General features: G+C 39.7%; 1 protein-coding gene across 1 annotated transcript in view; it reads left to right on the top strand.

Annotated features, from left to right (window-relative positions):
- Positions 1-23,519, top strand: part of GLIS1 (GLIS family zinc finger 1) — a 255,035-nt gene that overhangs the window by 205,919 nt on the left and 25,597 nt on the right. Inside the window, exons 6-7 of the mRNA XM_044430459.1 lie at positions 2,458-2,590; positions 15,341-15,491. Of these exons, the coding sequence (XP_044286394.1) occupies positions 2,458-2,590; positions 15,341-15,491 (284 nt within the window). The remainder of the gene's footprint in view (positions 1-2,457; positions 2,591-15,340; positions 15,492-23,519) is intronic.

Genomic DNA, 23,519 nt, shown 5'->3' with positions numbered 1-23,519 from the left:
TAATCCTTCAATATGCCTCTTCTTGGGAGAACAATCCTAATAGATCCAATGATGGACCTATAGATCTAATGTTCTTTTCAATATGGGTTAGTTCATTAGGAGTGTCAGAGTCTGAAAGTAAATGGTAGAGACAGCTACCCTGTTCAGAGTTACAGTGGATTCTTAAAAATTGATGGACCTCGGCCATGCTCCAGTTTCCACCAAAGACTGGCCTGTCTCCAAGCTAGAGAGCAGCATAAGGAACACACCAAGATTTTCCAAAGGAACATGGATTGAATCCATTCCATGGAGTAAACTATAGCCCCCATCCAAACATAGATGATAGTGCCCATGTCACAGACTCCCAGCAGCAGGCATAGCCAAAGGAATTTATGCAACTGGTCCTGCTCACATGGTGCAAAGCCTTTCAAGTGGCATTGACAGCATTGGCACAAATGAATGGAAATAAAATGATTGGTTAGAAATGAATAAACCTACCTCTTGTCATGTATATTATTCATTCTTTGTTTAGAAAAGGAATTACAGTAGTCCCCCAAAATTTGCGGGGGTTACATTTCTAAAGCACCCACAAATCGTGAAAAACTACGAATTTGGTGCTGGCAATGGGTGCTGGCTGCCAAGGTGGTGCGGGCAGGAGGTGCGGGCTGGGCTGGGCCAGGGGGCGCACACGTGGTGAGAGGAAACAATCTCCTTGCGAGTTAGCTGCCACACGGCGAGGCGCCAGCTTACTCGCAAAGAGATCGGCTTGGACTCACTTGGAGAAAAATTCCATGAAAGACTGAAGCCATGAATGCTGAACCGCAACTTCATGGAGGTATACTGTATATTGCTTTTCATCAAAAATAAATAGATCCCAAAGTAAATGAAAAAGTAAAACCATACTAAAAGAAAAGAAAACAAATGAATAAGGCAGTTATAAAGCAATAAAATGTTAAAATAACCAAGTGTAGTTCGAAGTGTAGGAAGACAACCAGGTAAACAGATTTGCCTTTAGTTTGGCCAAAATACCCTCTCCCCTGAGCTAAGGACTCAATCTGATCAAAATCGGGTATTCATTCCAAATGGTACTGCCATGATGGATCAGGCTCCCTCAGCCCCACTGCCAAGTGCACACCAGCAGGGCATGGTACTCTTACTCAAAATGTAAAGCCAAGCTTACCTGCACAGTTGAAAGTGATCTCATGAATTTAAGATGTATAATCCGCAAATACCTACACTGTTTCTGTGACACATGTCTGAACTTTTTGACTAGTACTTTATAACCAAGAGGTTATAGAATGCTTTCTTATACCGAGTCCGACTTAGAGAGTTTCAGGCAAGAGTGTCTTTCTCCTCGCTACTAGGAGATTGCCCTATTTGGGAAGGTTTGCATGCAAAGGCTGTGTCCTACAGCCCTTCCCCAGTGTCTTTAATCAATATCTTTCTTCAGGCAAAGGACTCTAAAATTCTTTAAGGGTGCAATTCTATACATGTCCCCCTGTCAGCTGTGCTAAGTGGAGAGTACAGGGAGCTGTGTACATTTTTAAAATAAACATGCTTAGGATTGCACCTTTGATAGAAATATTACTTGGTTGTGGTATTTAAAACCTTTATTGGCTGCAGCTGCTGATTGTGATCCAGAATGCTCAATCTTTGTATGTTAAAAATCAAACTGCTCGTAGGACCAAACACTAACCCGATTTGCCTGGATCTTTTAGTTTGGAATAAATAACTGAGCCCAGGGGAAGGCGGAATGCAAAACTGTAAACTTCAAAACAATAACCATTTATTAACAGCTGCAGCATGGGATGGTTGTTGCTGTGTAATTTGAGCCCCATGTTATGACAAAAGCTTGGCAGCATCAGCATGTTTGAAAGAGAATTAGAAATGCTTTTCTTTCTTAATTCTCCCCTCCTGCTGTTTTTAATATGATCGACATTGTGGTTTGCAAAAAGCATGCTTCAGACACTTTTGCCAATACATTCATTTACATGGAAAACAGCTGACATATCAGCAGTACCTCTTGCACATTACTAACAGCCCTCCATTTTGCCAGCTCTAATCTGATAAGTGCAAACACTTTCCTTCCCCTATCAAATATCCTTCCAACCATTGCACTTTTATAAAAGTGATGCAATCCTTTCAAGAGAAGGAACCCAAGATACTAGGGGAGAATAATATGCAGCTAACTTACTCCATAAAATTGTGAGCAGCACACGGGTACATTATGTTTCTGAAAGCAAAAGTGCTGGTGGTTGCAGATTAGCATGCTTAATTTGTGTACTTGGGAAAACCCAAATAATTTCTAATTAGAAGTACTAATATATCTTCAGTTATTCCAATGCTTAAAATGATGACATTTTGTTTCTTCTGTCTCTATGTAAGCTATAAGTTAAAAGGCATATGCATCCAATTAGTTGCTCTTTGGTTCTGCACTCTGAACATGAAAATCTCTTTTGTTTTATCTTCCCCATATAGCTACATTCGTGCTCCGATGCTGAACAAGACATACTAAGTGAGTGCTTAGCCATGCAGCAGCTTCACCCTTCTTCACAACATGTTTTGGATGGAAAGTGTGGACGATCAATGAGTCACCATGACCTGATAACAGGTGGAAACCTTTCTGATAAATATAATGCAGCATGTTCTGTCAGAACCTAAATTCCAAACCTCCTCCAGCTAGGAAGCTCACCAGGTTGCCTTAGGCAAAACTTAATTTGCTCAAGCTACTCTGCAGGGTTGTTGTGAGGACATCATGCCTTTCCGGGCCCCTAGAAGATCAGTGTAATATAGCAAAGAAATATAGATCCTGAAATAAAAGGAGCTTAAAAACATCTGCACTTTCAAATGAACACTAAAACCACTAATTGATAACATTGCAGTATCACAGAAAAATATGCAGATGATTAGCCTGAAATGTATCTTTGAAATAACACTTCTGTGCTTTCTTAATAAAAGTCTCACATTTTGTATCAACACATTTTAAGGGGTTGTACCTGGTGTTGACCATAGAGACAGATGGGGATGTTGCTGGTGCACCAGCCGCCCAGCATGTTTCCTGACTAAAGCAGCAGAGGTGTCTCAGCTGTGATGTTGGAGGAGCCCCTGTGGGTGGTCCTGGTTCAATTTTCCAGCTGAAGCTGCCTCTGGAGCCCTGGCTCAGAACTTCATGGCCTCCATGACATCCACGGGACTGCCTCAGTTCATCACCAGCTATATGAAGTGGGGCAAACCCATGAGGAGGTCTTTCCTTTGCTCCAGGTTGTGAAATGAGTAGTCTGAAAATTGGGGAGGGGGTCAAGTAACCCCACTATCATCCTCAGACCATTTCCTGGTGAAGCTTAAACTCATAGCATTACTTCCCTTCTGCAAGGGGGGTGGCATTCAGATCATCTGCCCCAGGAGACTCATGGAATCTAGTGAATTTCTGAATGCTCCTGGGGATTTGCCAATGGATAATGCTGGTGATCCAGCCAAGGTCTTGAGCTCGCTATGGAATGGTAAGATGTGGAGAGCCATAGACATGATTGCACTTGATTACCTTCTCTGGCACTGTAGAAGCCACTCCACACCTTGGTATATTGGGGAGCTGTGGTTGATGAAATGGGCTGGACATCAGCTAGAATATAAATGATGTAATACCCGAAGTGGAGCTAGCCAAACATACTCTTGAATGCACAAGCATGCCTTTTATGTGGTGGAGTAGGTAGCAAAGCCACATTACTTGGCTGCTTCCACTGCGTCCTCTAGTAGCTGCTCCGTAGAGCTCTTCTGGGTGGTCTGGGGGCTGTTCGCACTCTCCCCAAGCAAATGGGTTCCTGGCCCCCTCAAGGAACCACCGTGACCTTTTTGCATCATGCTCTAAGGACAAAATCACTGCTCTTTGCAGCAAACTTGCAGTAACTCCATTCAAAGTGTCTGATGCCATCATCTGCCTGATTCCTTGGGATCCATTTGAGTTATTACAGATGGGTGACATGGACACAGTGCTTGCGTCTGTGCAACTCAGCACATGCTCTTTTGATTCTTGCCTTGGTGGCTGATAAAACCTAGCATAGGAGCTCTAACTGGGTGGGTTTGGGGAATGGCATTCCCTTTTTGTGTGAATGGGTAGTTCCAGCTGTACTCAAGAGGACAGTGGTGCAACCACTCCTGAAACAACCCACCCTGGACCCAACAGTATCTGATGACCACTGCCCAGCAGCAAATAGCTGCTTTTTTTTTTTTTTTTTTTAAGGGAAGGCACTTGATGACAGAGTGACTGCAGGCACTCCTAGAAGATACCAATTTTCTAGACCCATTTCATCTGGGTTTTGACCTAGCTATAGGATCGAATTGTCTTGGTTGCCCTGATAGATACCCTTTATTTTGGAGAGAGACAGGGGAATATGACCCTGTCACTGCTACTCAATCTCATACTGGTTTTTTTATACCATTGACCATGATGTCCTCCTGGATTGACTTCGTGTTACAGTGATTACAGTGGTTCTGGTCTTACCTGTGGGGTTGATTCCAAAAAGTAACAGCAGGTGGCTATTCCTCAAACCCCTGGCAAATGAACTATGATAGCACAGGACACTATCATGCCCCCCAGTATTATTTAGCATGTATATGAAGCCACTAGGAGTGGTCATTAGGAAATCTGGAGCCAAGTGCCATCAGTACACTGATGACACACAACTCTATCTTCCTGTGACAATTGAATCAGGAGAGGCTATGCAAGCCATAGATTAGTGTCTCCATTCATTGGTGGCTGGATGACAGTCAATAAGCTTAAGTGGAATCCTCTGAAGAACTTGGACATGCAGCAGTATAGAAGTAAATAATAAGATTTTTCCAATAATGCATAATATTTCTGATGATCAATTCATATTTACCTCACGAGATGGGAACATTGCAGTATACATTTTTGAACCTGCCATCAAACAAATGGTTTACCACTGGGCAAAATCAAACCATTGCTTCCTGCCTATGATCTACAGAGAATCAAGTGTTATTAATGAATTATTCTTGTATCTTCTTCTACTCCACCATGTAGTCAAGCTTGGATATGTGAAAAAACAGAGCTTACTCTTTACAACTGTTTAGATAACAAAGCTCTTTATTATGTATGCCATTAATATAATGTTAAAGCTGAAACCAACGGAAAACTATAGGATGCAACTCCAGAGTGAGCTAACTATTTGGGACATATGGAGAGGTCAAAGGGTTATTTAAAATTGCAAGAACAGAAGTGGTTGTTGTTAAGAGAACCTATAAGAGACAACAACATGGTAGACATAAGCTTCCTTAATTTTTCACAAATTACACTAGTAGTTTTCATAAATCACCTAAAATACTTTGTAGTCCAAATTATCATGAGTGCAGAGAACAACAACAATATATCAACAGGTTATCAGAGGGGTAGGGTTAGAGGGAGGGGGAGGGGGTTGAGGGGAAGGGCTGTTAAATAAAATTGCTTTTGATGAGGATTTCACCCTGGCCTTTTCATTCAGCTCACTTATCTTTAAACAATGACTGTTTAGTAGATTGGAATTGTAAGTCTCTCATGATGCATTATTTGGAATCATTGTTTAAAAGGTGCTGAAATGGGAGGAGATGGCAGTGCTCAAGTGGGATGCTTTTTAGATAGGACTGGCTATATTAACTAACTAACTAACTAACTAACTAACTAACTAACTAACTAATTCAATTTATATGCCACCACACTAGTCACAGGCCTTCTGGGTGGCTTACATCATATTAAAATCCATAGACAGCATAAAACAGTACAAAACAGAACGTGACACTACATAATTATAAAGGACCAGTAACATGTTTGACCATTTTTAAACAGTGTATCACTCTGCTTACATGAATTAAGTAATTAGCATTGTGATGACATCAATTTAGGGAGGCACCATTCTGGTATCTAATTATAAAAGCAGTAAACTTCCTGACACTTCCCTCCTATATGGTGTGTAGGCACTGTTTTTTATTGGAAATCATTGAAGCTGCATAATCATGATGAAGATTAATAGTAGCCATAGTGTTTCTGTGTTTTACAGAGCAATCCTGAGACTTTTGTAAAGGATAGGATAATAATATGCAAAGGGAGAGGCTTAAAATTTCTGTATTGACAAGGGAAGAGATAATAAAGGGAGGAGTAGAAAAGCTGGAAAGAGATAGGCAAGGACAACAGGGTAGGGATATGTGCAAATAGGGTTACATGTGCTAGGCTTCATTTTGGTTGAGGAACAGGACTAAGGGGTTAAGTGAATGCTTCAGCTGAATGAAGCTAATAATCCATGAATAGTGAGTCAAACTCTTGTGGTGGGTACAGGAGCATGTCAGACTGCCAGCAGATGTATAAGATAGAGCACAAAGCACTAAAGATATTTGCCTTCCAAGTTAGTAATTGGAACCAACAGGTGGGTCTCAAGCAGAGGTAGAGTTCTACTTGGAAGGTTGCTTTAGTAAAATGTTTGGGAATCAAAATTCTTACGTAGTGTGCTTGCTAGACTACACTGGCTTCAAAAAGCAATGTGCAATCACAAATCCACTATATAAAGCTTCATTTTAGTCCACTTGAAAATACTTGTTTATATTGGGCTGTTTTCTCAAGGAAACCATAGCATTAAGGTACGGAGTGCTGTGCCACTGGGATTACTTGGATTACCAAGAACCTTTCTTCCTAAACTTAAGGCTGAAGCATATTTTAAATATGTCAAGGATGAAAGCTTACATACAGTGATGAAGCCCTTTTTCAAGTTTCCTATCCTGTGTGTTAAACTTCAAAGTAAACCTCTGGTTAGGCTATAATATGTGAGAAGAATGCTCTGTGTAATCGCAATACTTGAATACTAATAATTGTATTATTGTTATTTATTGCAGTTTTAACATTCGTATTACTGTCTTTCAGGTACACCCTGGCAATAAGCCGTGGTGTGCTAGTCTTTGTGAGAACAACTCACTCATGGTGTGCCTGAAAGGCAGTCTCACTGTGGTTGTCAACCTTTCCTTTCAGTCTACCAGCCAACACCCTAGAGGACTTTGCTTGCTGCTGCTCGATTGGAGTTGAGAGCCATTTGTGGCTTAACCCCCTTTTGCTTTTCCCCCCACTCAAGATCAATTTTCACAATCTCTGATTTGACAGCCCTCCCCCATCCCTGCCCCGCCAAAAGTGCCCAACTGGCTTACTGAAAATATTGGTTTGTGGTGCTTCAAGCATTTTGGAAGGATTGTCATGAAAATCAATCTCCAATGGAGAAAACAGAAAAGAAAGAGGGGGGGAAGCTGTGACAACTCAAAACAGCTCCCAGTCATGGTGGGGGGTGGGCAGTGAGCCAGTGATGTTCACTTTGCCATCACACGCACACACATAGTGGTGAGCATCATGCAATTGAAAAGCCCTGCTTCGAAAGTCCAGCAGCACTTTCAGGCAGTGTGTATGTGATAGTTTCATTTTTCAGGCAGTGATGATACCTATGGTTTTTTGTTCTTCAGAGAGCCAAGAAACTAGTTATCACTCTGGCTTTACATTAAGGGCAAGTGTGCAACTGTACATCAAAAACCTTCCCTGCTTCTAAAGCCCTCAGAGCACCCACTTTTGCTATATTCTTTCAAGGGGCAGAGAAAGGGTGTCTTTGTTTCTGCTCACTACTAGGTTTATTATATGATAAGACATGGGATAGGAGGCAGCAGAACTGACAAGAAGCACCTGGAAGCCCTGCAAATATATCCCACTTCTGCTGCCATAGGCACCCACAGTCACAAAATGCAGTGAAGAGAGCAGAGCTTCCCCAAGGCACTCTGATTAGAAATGAAATGGAGAGCTCTGGTTGAATGATTTCTTCATTGGAAGCTAAGACTGTCCTTCACAGAAGTACTTCTTCCTGCCCATCTCTGGCATGTTCCTTTTAGGGAGAGTTGGTTTACAGAAAAATGCATGCATTTTTAATCGACTAAAGATTGACTGTCCCTGACTGATTGGTTTTAGACCACTTGTGACCCTCATACCACTTCAGATGAAATCTGAATCTCTCTGAGGTAGCCTGCTTCACTTAAAGATTTACCCAAAAACAGTGGGAAGTCCACTGGGCCATGCTGACTCCAACTGAGAGATGGATGTCTGAGGCACCTAGAGCACAGCACAGAGGACTTTGTGGGACATTTTCCTCTATTTTCTGGTCTTGTGTTTCTTTCTTTTTTTTTTTAGCAGTTACTTGGCAGAGACCTGAAAAAGCCTTTATCCCAGATGGTCTGTGATGCTAGTTTGGTAACAGATGTTAGTGCTAAAGGTTAAACCATTTAGATTTTGATGGATGACATATATTTATAAACTGATGTGGTTACTCTGTTAAGAAGTCCAAGGTACCCTTTCCAAACTAAGATACATAGTAGAAAAAATGCATTTATATGGCTTAAGTGCAGTACTTTGCACCTTGGTAATCATTCCTTGCTTTAACATATATTGAGGAGCTGAAACAACCAAATATTTCACCCTTTAGGATAAGTCCAAGGAGACAGACTCTAAGCCTCCGTTGTTCTCAGACAGACAACTGGTATTTTGTGCAGAATGTAAAGCATTTCTTAGCAAGCAGCTGGCACTTCAGCATGGACTGTTTTGTGGCTATGGTGATAGACTCTAAACAGGAAACACTTCCTTTAAAAGGCTATCCTATGGAGTTTAGTTATCAACCAATGAAAAGGCAAAATATAAGCAAAAACACCCTAATGTACACTGGAGTTATGTAACTGTTTGAGATCATTCTCAGGGAAGCTTTAGACCTGGTGAGGGAAAAGGACAGCCCTCTTCAGGCATGAATTTGTGCACAGTGGCAACACTGCGGCTGCAGGCCTCAGCAGCAGGCCTCAGCAGCACATCCTGCATCTGGAGGGTGCCATTCACATGATGCTGCGGCTGATCAGGAGCCTGTTACACGTGTGGCAGCTCTTTAAATAACCCATGAGCTGTCATTATGTGTGAATAAGGCCATTCATTACTTGCTTTAATTTCTTAACATTTAGGTTGGGAAGGGCAACAGGGTATGAAATAAACGCCTTGCTTCAGCACATGTCATTCAGCTAGGTCTTCCCATCCCGGCCTGTAATTGCCATAGCTGGTTCTGCCATAGCCTACAAACACAGTACCACAGACACAACATTCCTCAAACCTTCTGTTGCTAGCAAGCTGTTTTGTCAGCAAACCCACATGAAAATAAGAGGATTTTAGTAAAGTTGTGGCAATGAATCAAAGCCACCAGCGGAGGCATGGGCTTACACTCATCCAAAAATTTCAAAAAGGTATCTAGGAACAAATTGGTATGGGATGATATTGTAATCCTATTCATCAGATGATGCAAACAGCAGAGACATCTGGTGAGGATGCTGGGTATATTTCTGTGTAAAAGCTAGAAACCTCTCAGCAAAGACAGGAGAGTTGGAACAGAATTTATATGGTTTTGAAAGCGAATTCAGATCTAATAACTATTTCAGAAACCTGTTGGAATAGAGAAAACAAAAAAGATAAAATTCTGGATATAAAATCCAGAGGAAGGACAGAGAAGGGTGTACTGAAAGAGGTGTTGCTCTGTATGTCAGAGAAGGCTTAGTTTTGAACAGACTAGAAAACCTGACAGGTTTTCCACAGAAACCCTTCCACAGAAGCACTGGGAGTGACAATGCCAGGCTCCGAAACTAGCTCTAGGGCCATACTATCCCTCCCCCACCCCACCCAAGACCATAATGCTCAAGGTGACTTTGAAATGGAAAACAAAATAACAAGGGAAATTTCCAAATGAGGGAATATAATAATGGATGAGTTCGATCAAACCAGCATTGCCGGACCAGTCCTGACAAAGAGGCTAAGTTTCTTGGTGCCCTAAATGACTGTGTCCTAGAACTCTTACTCATGGAAGCAGTCAGCAAAAAGGTAACTCTGTATTTAATCCCAAGTGAGGTCTCCCAGAACTTAGTATAAGGGATAAATGTTGCTGAACCAATTGGAAACAGTGCTGTAAGATGTGAAATATATTTAAACTGAAAATTGCCAAGGAAGTCCAACCATGCTTGATTTCAAAAGAGAAAACTTCTCTAAAATAAGAGACATGGGAAAAAGAAGGTGAAAGGGGGTGTCAAGAGAGTAAGGCCCTTCAAGATGCCTGGAGATTACTCAAAGCCACAGTAATACAATCTCAGTTTAGTGTGTATAACATAGGCTAGGAAAGGTTGCACCAGCTCCAAGAGGTCACTGGCAAGAAAACTACTGAAGAAAAGAAGGGTTCCTTGAGAAAATGGAAATTTTGTCCAAGTGAGAAAACAAATTTGGACAAAGGAGATGCAAGCAGATAACAAAAGATGCAAAAAGGCATTTTGAAGAGTATATCAATAACAACATCAAGGCCAACAATAAAAATTCTGTAAATGTATCAAAAGTAGGAAACCAGTTAAGCAGGATGTTGGCTGACAATGGAGTTAAAGGAATGTTAAAGAAAGATAAGGAGACTTTAGAGAAGTTGAATAATTATTTTTCTGCCTTCACTGCAAAAGTTATAGAACCTGTGCCCTTACTGAGGAATTAAGACAAATAGTGGTGGCAAAAGAAGTAGTTCTGATTAATTGAAAGTCAAGACACCACTGAGCCCAGATGGCATCCATCCTAGAGTTCTTGAAGAACTCAAAGATGAAATAGCTGGTCTCAGAACAAAAATATTTAACATGTCCCCAATATTAGCAGTATAACAGTGTGACACCATTTTTAAAAAGGGATCCAGGACAGATCCAGAAAATTACAGGCCAGTTAGCATAAAATCTGTTACAAGCAAATTGGTTGACAGAGTTATTAAAGATAAAATTAGTAAGCATTCAGGAGGACAAGACCTGCTGAACAAGTATCAGTGTAGCTTTTGCAAAGCTAAGTCCTGTCCCATTGATCTTTTGGAATTCTTTGGGATTGCAAGCAGAAGTGATCTGGTAGATAATGTTTACTTGAACCTCCAACAGGCTTTTGACAAGAGACTTCTGAGTAAACTTAGCATTCATGGATTAAGAGGAGAGGGCCTTTTATGGATCACTAACAAAAACAGAGTAGGAATAAATGATAAATTCTCTTGAAGGAGAGGGGTAAAAATAGTGGTTTCCTACAAAGATCTGTATTGGGATGCTCTTTAACTTACCCATAAATTTCTTGAATTAGGACTGGGCAATGAAGTGGTCAAACTTGTTGATAATTTAGGGAGGTTAAAACAAAAATAGATTGAGAGGAACTCCAAAAGGAACTCTCTCCAAACAGGGAGAATAGGCATTTTAATGACAAATGTAGTTCAGTGGAAGCAAGTTTGAAGTGATGCACCATTGGGACAGAAAATCCTAACTTCAGGTGTAAACTGATGACATCTGAGCTAGTGGTGACTGATCAGCTTGATGAAAGTGGCAACCCAGTGTGTGGCAGTTGTGAAAAAGGACATATCCGTGCTGGGTATAATTAAGAAAGGAGTTGAAAGTGAAACTGCCTAGATCATACTCCACTTACAAAAATGTTTGGTGTAACAACACTTAGAGAACTGTGTACAGTTCTGGGCACTACATCTAAAAAAGAATTTTGTAGAGTTGGAGAAAGTGAGGAAAATACAACAAAATATATCAAGGTGCTAGAGCAGCTCCTCTACAAGGAGAGATTACATCAGAATCGTTTAGCTTAGGAAAAGGGGAATTGGGGAAGACAGGATAGAGGTGTACAGCATAAAGCACGGCATATTTTCCTCTCACTCAGAACACTAGAACCCAGGGTTATCTCATGAAGCAGATGGTTGAGAGATTCAAGAATGGTGAAAGGAAATACTCCTTCACACACCACATAGTTAAACTATGGAATTCACTACTAGAAGATGAGGTGATGGCTACCATTCTGCTTTAAAAGGTGATTGGACAAATTCAGGTGGATAAAGCTATCAGGGGATCCTAGTTCCCATGGCTGTATGCTACCTCCAGCCAAAGGTGCACTCATGCCCTATGTGAGGGATCCTTTGGGTCTTTGGCTGGCCGATGTGCAATCATAATGCTAGACTAAATGAATCCCAAAGCAGGGCTTTATGTTCTTACATGCTTAGGTGTTAAACTAAGATCCAAATAGAGCCAGATGGCTTCAGCCTTTTATAATAGTTTTTTGTTTAGAAATGAATTCTAAATTAATATAATGGGTTGGATCCTGTTACTATTTATTTTTGCTGCCTGAAACCCTTAGTTACATGATTTCATTTTTTGTTCTTTGCCTCAGTATCTACAGTAATTTTCTGCATCAAAAATTCTTACTGTCCAAATATTCAGAGGTCTGGATAGTATTGCTTCTCCTACAAAGGAATTACTCTCTTCATTTACCTTCCAAAAACCCTATATTGTTGAAGAATCTAAATATTTGAATGCATTATTTTTCTTAAGTTAGTTATTAATACAGTCTATGTTTGAATGAACTAATGCAATGAAGTAGAAGTTATATGATGTCTAACAATAATATAGTATATTTTTGAAATGTCATCTGGATGTCAATAGCATGAGTTTATCATCTAAACTTACACCAAAAGGAAATTATCACACCCTGGAACCACACAGATGTCTGATATATAAATGAAAGCAGAGGCAGAGTCAATGATTCTGTCCTCAGAAAAAAGGGTGATAGAACAATATTTTCTCAACTGTTAGTAATAGGCTGTTGCATATTCCCCAGAGAGGCTTTCCCATAATAAATGATAGATGGTGTGGTTTGGAGCACTTGTAAAAATACAGGCATGTGGAGATAGCCCGTTCAGTTTAAGTGCAAATACATCAGCCTTTTCCAAAATCACTGAAGTTAATGAGAAGGTAAAGTAATTGAAAGTATCAAGCTAGAACGAAAAACTGTCATTAAGTTTCATGGAATTCCAAGTCTGAAGTGAACTTCGTTTTTACAAATCTGGAAACACATCAGTCCATCCCATTACAGAAGGGGTGATTCATATTCGAGACTCATATTCTTTCTTATTCTCACTCATATCAGTTCTTTACTGGGCACAGAAGGGTAACTTGTACGGTCACTGAAACTGCACTGGCCTGTTGGGCAGGAAGATAATATGGAGGACTTGGACAAAAGCTTTGTGACCTGAAACAAATACAGTGCTGAGTAACAGAATAGGTGAGAACCATAATTTCTAGCCCACTGAAACATTTTTGTAAATCTGGAGAGATACAGATTTACAGGAGGGGGAGAATAGGTAGGGAGAGTTGCACAGCTGTAAAAAAATCAAATCTCTGCCCTGGGCCACAGATGAAATGGGGTAGACAGGAGCAGAAATCTTTGTTCCCTATTTATCTCCCATCTCTCACATTTCTCAGCAATACAAATCATCTCATGAAAATGCCATGAAAATTAACAGGCGTAGAGAACACTTTATACAGAGGATGACCTCATGGAAAATAATGAGCCTTGAATGGATAGGGCTCAGGCATATATTCAGGCTGCAGTCAAGCATGTATGCAAACAGAATTCAGCTCACTTTTTGCCACTGCATGGGGAACTCAGCATCTCATTCAAGGTATTCAAATAACATACATATTTGTCCATAAGGAATGTTGATTTCCTCACAGGGTCAGACCCTTCCCTCATGCCTGCCTTTGTTGCTTTTTAAAGTGCCAGTTTAAACAATCATGCAGTCCCTGAAATAATTGTATTTATCTGTATTATAATCTAGAAAATCTCTCCAATTTTGGGGTGTGGGTGTTTACAGTCAATTTTTCTTGTTTTTAAATCTAAATGTATTCATATGTCTGCATGCATATTAATCCTAAAGCCCCCTACATAATAATTTCCTCTTTTTTAATGTTCAGAATTGAAGGGAATTGAAGGGAATAGCTTTTTGTGGTCAAAAGGTTTGGTCCATGTTGGGGACTGTTAGGAAATAAAGCAAAAATAAAATTGACATCACAATTTTTAATAAAACCCCATGATGAATGTATATTTGGAATACATCTCTGGAATACAGTTGTATGTACAGTGCTGGTGACTACTACTCAAAAAGAATATTGTAGCACTGGAAATGAAATTGAGCTGATCAGGGGGCTGGAGCGACTCCTGTGTGAGGAACAATTCCCCTGTTTGAGGCTTTTTTGCTTGGAAGAAGGGGCAAGTCAGGGGATGGAATCCAATAGAGGTGTTTAGAAGTACCATCTGAAGAAAGTGGATATGGGAGTCTCTCAGTTTCACATAATATTAGAGCCTGGGATATCTCATGAAGCTAAATATTGAAAGACTCAAGACAGCACACAGTTAAAGTTTAGCATTACTAGCAGAAAATGTATTTATTACTAATTACATTTCTATCCTGCCTTTCTTCTTTAAGAAGGCTTATATAATCCTCCTCACCAAAGTATCAGCCACCACCACCACCTGACCCATGAGGGTAGGTTAGTCTGAAAGTGACTGGCCAACATCACCAGTGAGCTTCATAGCTGAGCAGGGACTAGAACCCGGATCTCCCAGGTGTCCACTCCAACCCTCCAACCACTGTACTACACTGTCTATCAAATATAATGATAGATGCCAATGTAGATAGCTTTAAAGGGGGATTAGACAAATCCATGGGTGATAAGGCTAGCAGTGGTTACAGAACCCTGTTTGCTATGGTTACCTCCAGCATTAGAGGCAGTATGTCTCTGAATACTAGCTGCTGGGGAACACGAGCAGGAAATTGCTGCTGTACTAAAGGCTTCCCACAGACATTGGGTTGGCTAAGTAGGGAGCTGACTGAGTAGGACATTCTTAAAATAACACCTTCCATGCACGGGAAAGAAGTATCATGAAGTTCAGGAAAGCCCAGTGGCTTGCTAAAGTACAAAAGATTTGTTAGAAAAAAGACCCAAGTGGGGGCACTTCTCTCCCCAAAATAATCCCCATCAAAGAAGATTGGAGTGCTTGGTCACCATCGAATACTGGGGATGGGACATGAAAGCCAGGCAGGAGTGGATTGGAGGTGGCCATGGCTCACCAACTGAAACACTGCACAGGAGCAATCCACACTGCAAGATTTTATTGCAGGTACCACTTGTCTTTTATAACAGCAATGTTAGTGTCAGTTGAACAATAAAGTAATACCAATAAAATGTGTGTGTGTTTGTGAAAAAGACAGCCCCTTTTCACTGCCTGGAGATGGGTCATTATCAAGTAACCACTGGGGTTATGGACATCTTTTCAGACAAACCGAGAAAGGTTCTTATGGCAGAGAGAAGGAAAAGAAAGAAGAAGCATAGCCTGTCATGTCTGTGCTAAACAAAGGACAGGCAATGAGTTTACACTTTTCAGGGATGAGGATGTTCCCTTTTTTAAATTAGTGGTTTTCTTTTTCTCTTTCAGGTATGTACACTGGTTCTAGCACTAACCACAGCGGACCATCTCCTGATCTCCTGTTAACACCTCATGATGTGTCTTCAAGGCAGCATATGCTTGAGTCGACCCTTGCCAGTACACACCATCATGTATCTCATATAGAAAGCGCCAGAGAAGGGTATGTATTAAAGAAGGATATTACTTTGGGATGTGTATTTAATGCAGTATTTCTCAGACACTAGGTCTCCTCAATCCAGCAATAGTCATATGTTCCACATATGAATGAGCATGCAGAGATCTTCGCATACAGTCATATGCATAAATACAGTTGCTGCATGTAAAAATCTGTGGACTGGAAAAGTAATCCCCACTTGCATTAGAAAAAAAAAAAACAGGGTTGTCTTCCTCTGCTCCTAAAGTTATACATAGGAAAATGTAAGAATAAAGTAGCAATTATTTTTTTAATTCCCTCTCCAAATCACATTGGAGGGGAGGGTGCAGTCATGGGCTTGCCATGCGCAAGACCTTCTCTGAAGGCCTTCTATGGGAAACAATCTGCCCAGTGCTTGGATGGAGAGAGGAGGAAGTACCACTTGCCTTGGTGTCTCTGGAAATTTGTATTTCTCCTTTCCAGGTGTCCCATATCCCTCCAAGGCAGGTTTTGCCATCCATTTGAGAATCGCTGACTTGATGCCTAGGCATGTAGCTGTTCAGCAGTGACAAACATATGAATGCATCTCTTGTTACTTTTAAACATAAGTATTTACACACGCATGCACACATTGCGAGAGAGAGAGGGAGGGAGGGAGGGAGAGGGGGAGAGAGAGGGATTTTAAATACTATTTCTGAGAACTAGAGCACTTTAGTGTAGTAAAATTGGCTTACCAGCTTGGATAAAATAAATTCTAAGACAATCTATAGGTGGCTGTGCTTTACCCAAAAGTATAATTAAGGGGATGGTTAAGAATCTAAATTCTAACGATGACCAGACCTTTAGGGTGAAGAACCAAAATAATTTTTACAGTCCTGGGACTCTCCTGTCTAGTATCTACCAATCCATTTCAGGGAAATTTTGTTTGCAGAGTATAAATAAAACTCTATTTAGAGAAAATAAAAGTTCTGATTCTATTGGTTGTAGAAATTTTATAAGAGTTTCATGGATCAGCTAGTATTTGCCCTTTCCTTTATGATACTTTGTCTAGATTAGATACAGTAGTGCAGATCCTTGGTTTGCTGAGGAAATAAATATTCGAAGTCACCTTCTAAAACCACGATTAAAGCAAAGCTGCTTTCCCTGGGATTGCTCCAGTATTTCCCAGTTACCCTTTGTCTCAAGCAAGGCTGCCCAAAAGACCAAGGTTAAAACCTCTGCACCTTTGTAGAACACTAAATCCATAGATTTCCTGAACAGAAAAAGAGCTTTGTCAGAGATATTGCCTGCTGGAGAGCAGGGGACAATTCAGACCTGGTTGCTTAATTCTGATTACTGCTTTTTCAGTAAGCAATTTGTGAAGTTTGTTTAATGAAAGGTGAAGTTGCAGAAAACAATGCTATTGCTCAGACTGTTGTCAGTATTATCCATCTATATCTATTTTTATCTAAATAGGTTTCAAGATTATGCTTTACAAATTAAAGAATCTGTATATAGTCTTTGTGGAATGAATTGTAATACATTATTTATTAAATATTTTATTACATGATAAAATTCTTAGATAGCAAAACAAAGGGAAAAAAGCTTACTTCATATGTGGGAAGAAATGAAAAAAGCTATTTCTGACATATAAGCAGAGGAAGATTATAATCCTAAAAGAGTAAGATTCTTCCTCTTCACAATGTCTAGAATAAAAACTGTGGGTGTGCATCTTTTCTTTTTTCCTTGACTTGCTTCTTAAATCTTTCATTGGTGTCGCTTCCCCCCTAACTATTCCTATCAATAGCTCTGCATAACACTCCTATGTAAGAATAAAAAGTGTTCAGATCCTGTTTGGCTACACATTTTATTTATGATTTATTCAGTCCCATTGAAGCAGTTCCCATTGTATGGAGTGAAATAAGCTGGTTGGTTCAAATTGGTATTAGATGTTCCTCTGCAAGCTTTAGTTGCTAGAAACAGATTAGTTGTTACTGACTTAACACAACCAAATTTAAAAGGGGGGTGTTGTTGTTGTTGAAGAAGAAACATGCCACAGAAAAGCATACCTTCTAGTGTCTGGGTGCTTAGAATCATTCAACAGTAGAGTTGGAAGGGGCCGGAAGGCCATCAGGTCCAACCCCCTGCTCAGTGCAGAACTCTGAGTTAAACTAACCCTCTTAGGATGGCTTAAGGCTGCAATATGACACTTAGCCAAAACAAACAAACACCTAAATATGCATGTGATTGTGTCTTAGGTAAATCAAGAACTGTCAGGAGCCATATTCATGCCCCTCTCCTGTCTAGAAGCAAGTCTCACTGAAGTCAATGTGAGATTGGAGACTGGTATCTTTATTAGCCAGATGCATGGCTAGAACAATGACTGGGTTCTACCTAGGATGTAGCCATCTGAAAACATTGTATTCAGTGTTAGGCCACTTAGAGAAGCCTTATTGAAATGAATGAGACTTAAATTAGTCATATTTATTTCAAGTCATATTTATTTATTTTAGTGGTAATACTCTGCATAGGAGTAACATTGGATACAACCCTAAGAATGAGAATTCAGTAATCTTATTTGAAAATACAACAATTTTGTGGATGGTGGTGCATTCCCAGTAGCATTATACTGCAGAGAACTTGTTGTCTACTGTATTAGTAAATGCAGTGTAAATTATTTCAATGACCTTTGGTTTAATGATGTGGTTTCACAGCAGAATTACATATCTGTAGGTGCACTTCCCAACAACAGAGTATTTTCAGCCTTGGAGGCACTGTCCTGCCCTAAGCCCTGACAGCACAGCAGAAGGAACTGAGGTTAGGAAGTCAAAAATGTTCCAGACCTGAGTAGCCAATTAGTTCGGCAGAATCAATAAGAACATGATGAGAGCAGTGGGTATCATTTTACGATTTTTAAAATTCTTTCAGAGACAGCTGAACTGGCTTAACTTCAGATTGATGAGGGGCAGGGAGTAAGCAGGTTTTGTAGCTTCACTTGGTTGTTGACAACACCCATTGCTGCCCTCAGCTGCTCAAAATCTTGTCTGAACATTTTGTGGTAGTGAAAGGGATCAACGTGGGTCAGTTATATGCTGGAATAAAACCATTGCAGTTTATCTCAGCCTTTCTGGAAGCTTATAGTAATCTTACATCTAGTCATTTAAGTCATTGCTATCTGGGGCACACATTGATAGGTTTGCACAAACTGGCTATTAAAATATTGCACCTTTATCAGTAGTATACCTGTAAGTGGACTCCGGGGAATGGTGGAGGACAGGAAGGCCTGGAGGAATGTTGTCCATGGGGTTGCGGGTTGCGATGGGTCGGACACGACTTCGCAACTAACAACAACAACAACACCTATAAAAGCTATATTACCCTAATGAAATGAAAGGCATAGTTATCCTTCCATATACAAGCAGCTTTGTGTTTCCGGCAAACAGGTAGTATTTTGCCTCATTCATCACCTATCTCAGCCTCCAGTATTTTTGCAGAATTCTATACTGTGAACCAATGTGATGACAAGGTTGGATTCCTGGATTTAAGTCTTTGGGACAGACAGAAATGACTGCTATCAAAAACTGTAATGATTGAGTCATCAAATGTGAGAGAAGCCAAAAGCTACAACAAGTAGAGCACAAGAAGTCTACTCACTTTTGACAGAAAGGCTAAGATTTTGATTTAAAGCCCTTTTTAAAAACAAAATACAAAAAAACCCCTTGTTATACCATTCTTTGCCAAAGTCAATAACAAGTTCAGCGCTCAGTTTTCCCAAATGGTTTACTAAGACATTTAAATAGTTTGACAAAAATTATTTAATTTACTTGAAAATGTTCTAACAAAATCTGACTTCATTACCAAATATATTTACCCTGGCTATATATGAGGTGTATAATATTTTTTTCTCCTCAGTAAAAAAGTGTGTGAAATGTACAGAATGCTGGATCAAGCAATGTTATACCAATTAGTATTAATATTAATTAGACAAGTAGTTTTGGTTTAGAAATATTTTGACATAAATAAAGTGGAGCTTGTGATCTGGGGGGTGCAGTTCAGTTTTTCAGTTTCAGGTAGTGAAGTGTTATTTTAGCATTCCTTACAACACTCACCATAAATAGCGACAAGCTCTGTTTAATTTCACCAGTTGTGAAGATAGTAAAATTTGATTTGCAGCAGTCTAAAGATGGAAAAACAACACTGTGTCTTAAGACTTGTCTGCACTAGGAAAAAATAATCACCGCTATATGTGTGGGGTGTGTATATTAGCACATATAATTTGTAAGACATGCACTTCAAAGTTTCTACACTGTTGGGCTGAACTTGGTTCATTTTGACTAGGTGAACAGAACTGTTTTTTATAGAACTGTTCATTCTTCATAGAATAATAGAGCTGGAAAGAGATTAGAAAGCCACCTTTAAGTGAGAAACTCTATCTGCCCAACCCTTACTCAGTATATCATCTGGGATACCCAAGTCTGGAGTAGCACATCACATTTAAGATGTGTCTTAAAAAGCTATCCACAAAGCAAATATCATTAGATGGCTCAAGCAAAGGAGACATATACACTTGTTTTATCTTGGTTATAATAAGGTGTTTACCTTATTATAACCAAGATAGGTTACATTTGGAATTTTGAAATCTTGCATGTGTTCCAGCTTGCTACTGAAAATTCGGAGGCATATAATGCACAATATTAACCTGGTTTTTCTTGTTTTTAAAAAAAGCATTTTGCTTTTAAAAAAAGAAAGGACCTTCGAGTTTTTTTCCCTTTAAAAAAAGCTTATGTAAAAGTTTTGTAACAAATTTTGTAAGCAATGGTTTTATGAGTATGCAGTAGTGGTTTTCCAAAAAGCACAAATGTATACCAGTTTAAAATCTGCAACATTGCTTTAGAATTGTCTTAAATATTAAATATATTTGGTCCATACTGACTGCGGCATTTCAATGTGTTCGCCATTCCGATTTCAAAGCAAATCAAATAACAGAAAATCAGGGAGCAATTCTATGTAAAATGGAATTGTATGCATAAGTTCAAGGTAGATGTGAGATAGCGGACAAAATGAAAGGTTGACAACTCAACCCTGTTGAATTGAAGTCTGTCAGTTTCAACAGAACTAGTATTTGACCTCATTCTTGGAGAGCCAAGTCTTACATGAGCAAGGAAAATTAGTAAGACCCATGTGCACAGTACTTCCTAGTTTAGTGGCACAGCTGTAGGGATGGATTTAAAGTAAGGAACTTTAGGAAGGATTAGCTGGGTTCCATAACTGGACATGGAATTGAACAGTTAGGAAATAGGTGTTATTTATGAGAGGACTATCTTCTAGATAGTAGAATGGGCACTTGTAAAATATAAAAAGCTGACAAGTACAGAATCCTGCTGGCTAAATGCAAGGCATATGGTGATGTTTTTAGTTTAAATTATTTTGTGCATCCTGAGTGTCAGTCTTTCAATGTTTGGCCTGCTTTTTAAAAGATGGAATCACCATACCTTTTATTATCTTTGTGGTTACTATATTTATACCTTACCTTTTTATCTCCAAGGAACCCAAGGGAGCTTACATGATGTGCCTCTTCTCCATTTTATTTTCACCCTAACCCTGCAGTGTTGGGCTACAAGTCAGTTACTGGCCCAAAGTCACACAGCGAGGTTCATGGCTGGGTGGGCACAAGAATCCAGATCTCTTTCAAGTCCCATCCAGCAGTATAATCACCATTCCACTCCGGCTGTCATTTTGGTTTTCATAACTACTTTCTGTTATCTAGATAGGGCCTCTGTGCGACACATTTGTTTCATTGCAAATTCAGATAGCCTGCATGTCTGTGATGAACTACTTGGGAATCACATCTTGTTGTTTATTGTTCTGGGAGAAGGAAACAAAAGTAGGTCACTCTGACCTTGTTTGGAAGTCAGCTAGACCTTGACCTTCTTTAGGAGTCAGTCAGCTATTGATACATGCTGTTGGGTTTGCGTTTAGTCACACAACAGAGCCTAAGTTCCTTTACTGTCTGAGTGTGCAAGAATCCAATAGCGTGTTTGCTTATAGTTTACAATAAACTTCAATAACAAAACAGAAGAGTGAGTGCTCTGGAAGACTCAAGTACAGCGGCTGATTTAATGTCGTACTGTTGAAGGAATCAGACATATTCTCTAAAATGAGGCAAAAGCACCTGGGACTGATTAGTAGCAAAGTTCACCAAACTTCAGATAGAGGTTTTTCCCCTTAAAAAGTGAATGGTATAACTGTTTCCTGAGCTTGCGTTGACAGAAATTCCCTTAAGGCAGGACCCAGAAAAGAAACACGTGGCAAGAAACTGGGAATCATCCAGAAACCAGATTAGTAGAGCTTTGCACATCATTTTTAATATTATGGAAAGAGATGAAAATCAGTGTTTAACCTTTTCATTTTCCTGACTTTTCCTCCCTTTTCACTTCACTTTGATTGCTTGATCCTGTAGCAGATTTGGAGTTTTTCATAATTTGAGTGATTATACTGTGGCTTTTATAAATGAAACATTTTTAAAAATGTCTCCATAGTTTACTATTAGTGAGGAGGTCCTCTCATGGGAAGGGGCTTTCTGTCTGTCTTACCCCTTGCAGTCACCTGTGCCTTAGGGGCAGAGTTAGAGGGCATACAAGGAGCAAGGGAATTTTCCTCCTCCTCCTCCTCCTCCTCCTCTTGCTTAGACAATCTGATCAGTGTAACTTCTTAATTAAATGTCACCCATTTGGGTTGTTTTCATTTAAAGCTGGTTTACAAAATTGTACTGTAAGTTTCTTAATGAGATTTCTGAAGCAGCAACTTGGCACTGACTACATTTAGTCAAGCAGTTCTGTTGTGGTTTACCCACACCAGATTGAACACTAACATGACAACAATACACTACACCCCACAGCTTTTCCAACGCATTTTGAACTCTAGACGAATGTCATTTTGGAGTTTCCCAAGTCAAAGAAAAAAACTTGATTACCTCCTATCTTGAAATTAAATGTATTTCTTTGAACATTGTGTTTGCAAAATGCATCCAATTAATAGCTATATTAAGATGAATAATCATATAAAACAGACTTTAAAGTTTCCCTTTACTGATGCTATTTGGCTATTCATCAAAAGTATATATTTGTGTTGAATGTCAGAATTCTGAAATTTCGCTTTGACAACCTAAAATCTTAAGTATTACTGCTAACTGTAAACATTCTCTATGTTTTCACACATTAATACAGCCTCTTTTTGCCCACCCTGTATCTGATAGAGTAGGCTGTCATTTACTCCAGCTTGTATATTAATGTATACGTTAGGGACATTTTAGTTGACGATATAATTTGACTGCCTTCTTACTCATTTAGTCATGTCTGTGAGTAGTTTACTTAACTCAAAAGTGGAAATTCTCTTTCTTCCTGGAGGGCTGAAATCAATTTTAGATAAGATCTGGGTGGGTGGGGATTACAGTGGTGGATGGGTGAAAGGTAAAGGACTAGAACCCAAGATAAATGTGGTGCAGCCAAAACTGCCAACAAAGGATGCCTACACATTGCAGCTTTGTGCCTTTACTCTCAGTAACTGAACCTTAGGAGTGGCATTTCAGAAGGGGAAAACCTGCACAAAGGTTGGGAAATCATCGCACAACTGGTAGCTGGTGGAAAATGGGGGATGGCAGATTGGGACCTAGAGCTGGACAATCCCCTTCCCCGGCTGCAGTATGTGATATGCAGTACTTCTGTTCCTATTTGTAAGATTAAAAGTGGGATACTGTATGCTTCCCCTTTTGCCGTGGTCCACAGTTTATACTGTCATATTTGACCACTCATATGTGAGGTGAATCTACTACTTTATACTGTAATACGCAGTATGAACCAGCCTTTTTCAGTATGATTGGCTTTCTTTGTGTTAGCATTGAGTCATCACTCTTGAAGCCAGCATCTATTTTATGCTATTTGACAGCACTTGATAAATGGTTTGAAGTACAGGCAAGCACCACATCACAAAATGTGTAGGAATTTATCTGAGATAAAGTACAGATGGACCTAACTCTGGATCTGATCTTCCTCCCGCTGAGATGGATGGAAGGAATAT

This window comes from Varanus komodoensis, unplaced genomic scaffold, assembly GCF_004798865.1.
Source record: "Varanus komodoensis strain SLA01 unplaced genomic scaffold, ASM479886v1 scaffold20_1, whole genome shotgun sequence".
Taxonomy (NCBI): Eukaryota; Metazoa; Chordata; class Lepidosauria; order Squamata; family Varanidae; genus Varanus; species Varanus komodoensis.
This window is presented reverse-complemented; position numbering and strand designations above follow the sequence as displayed.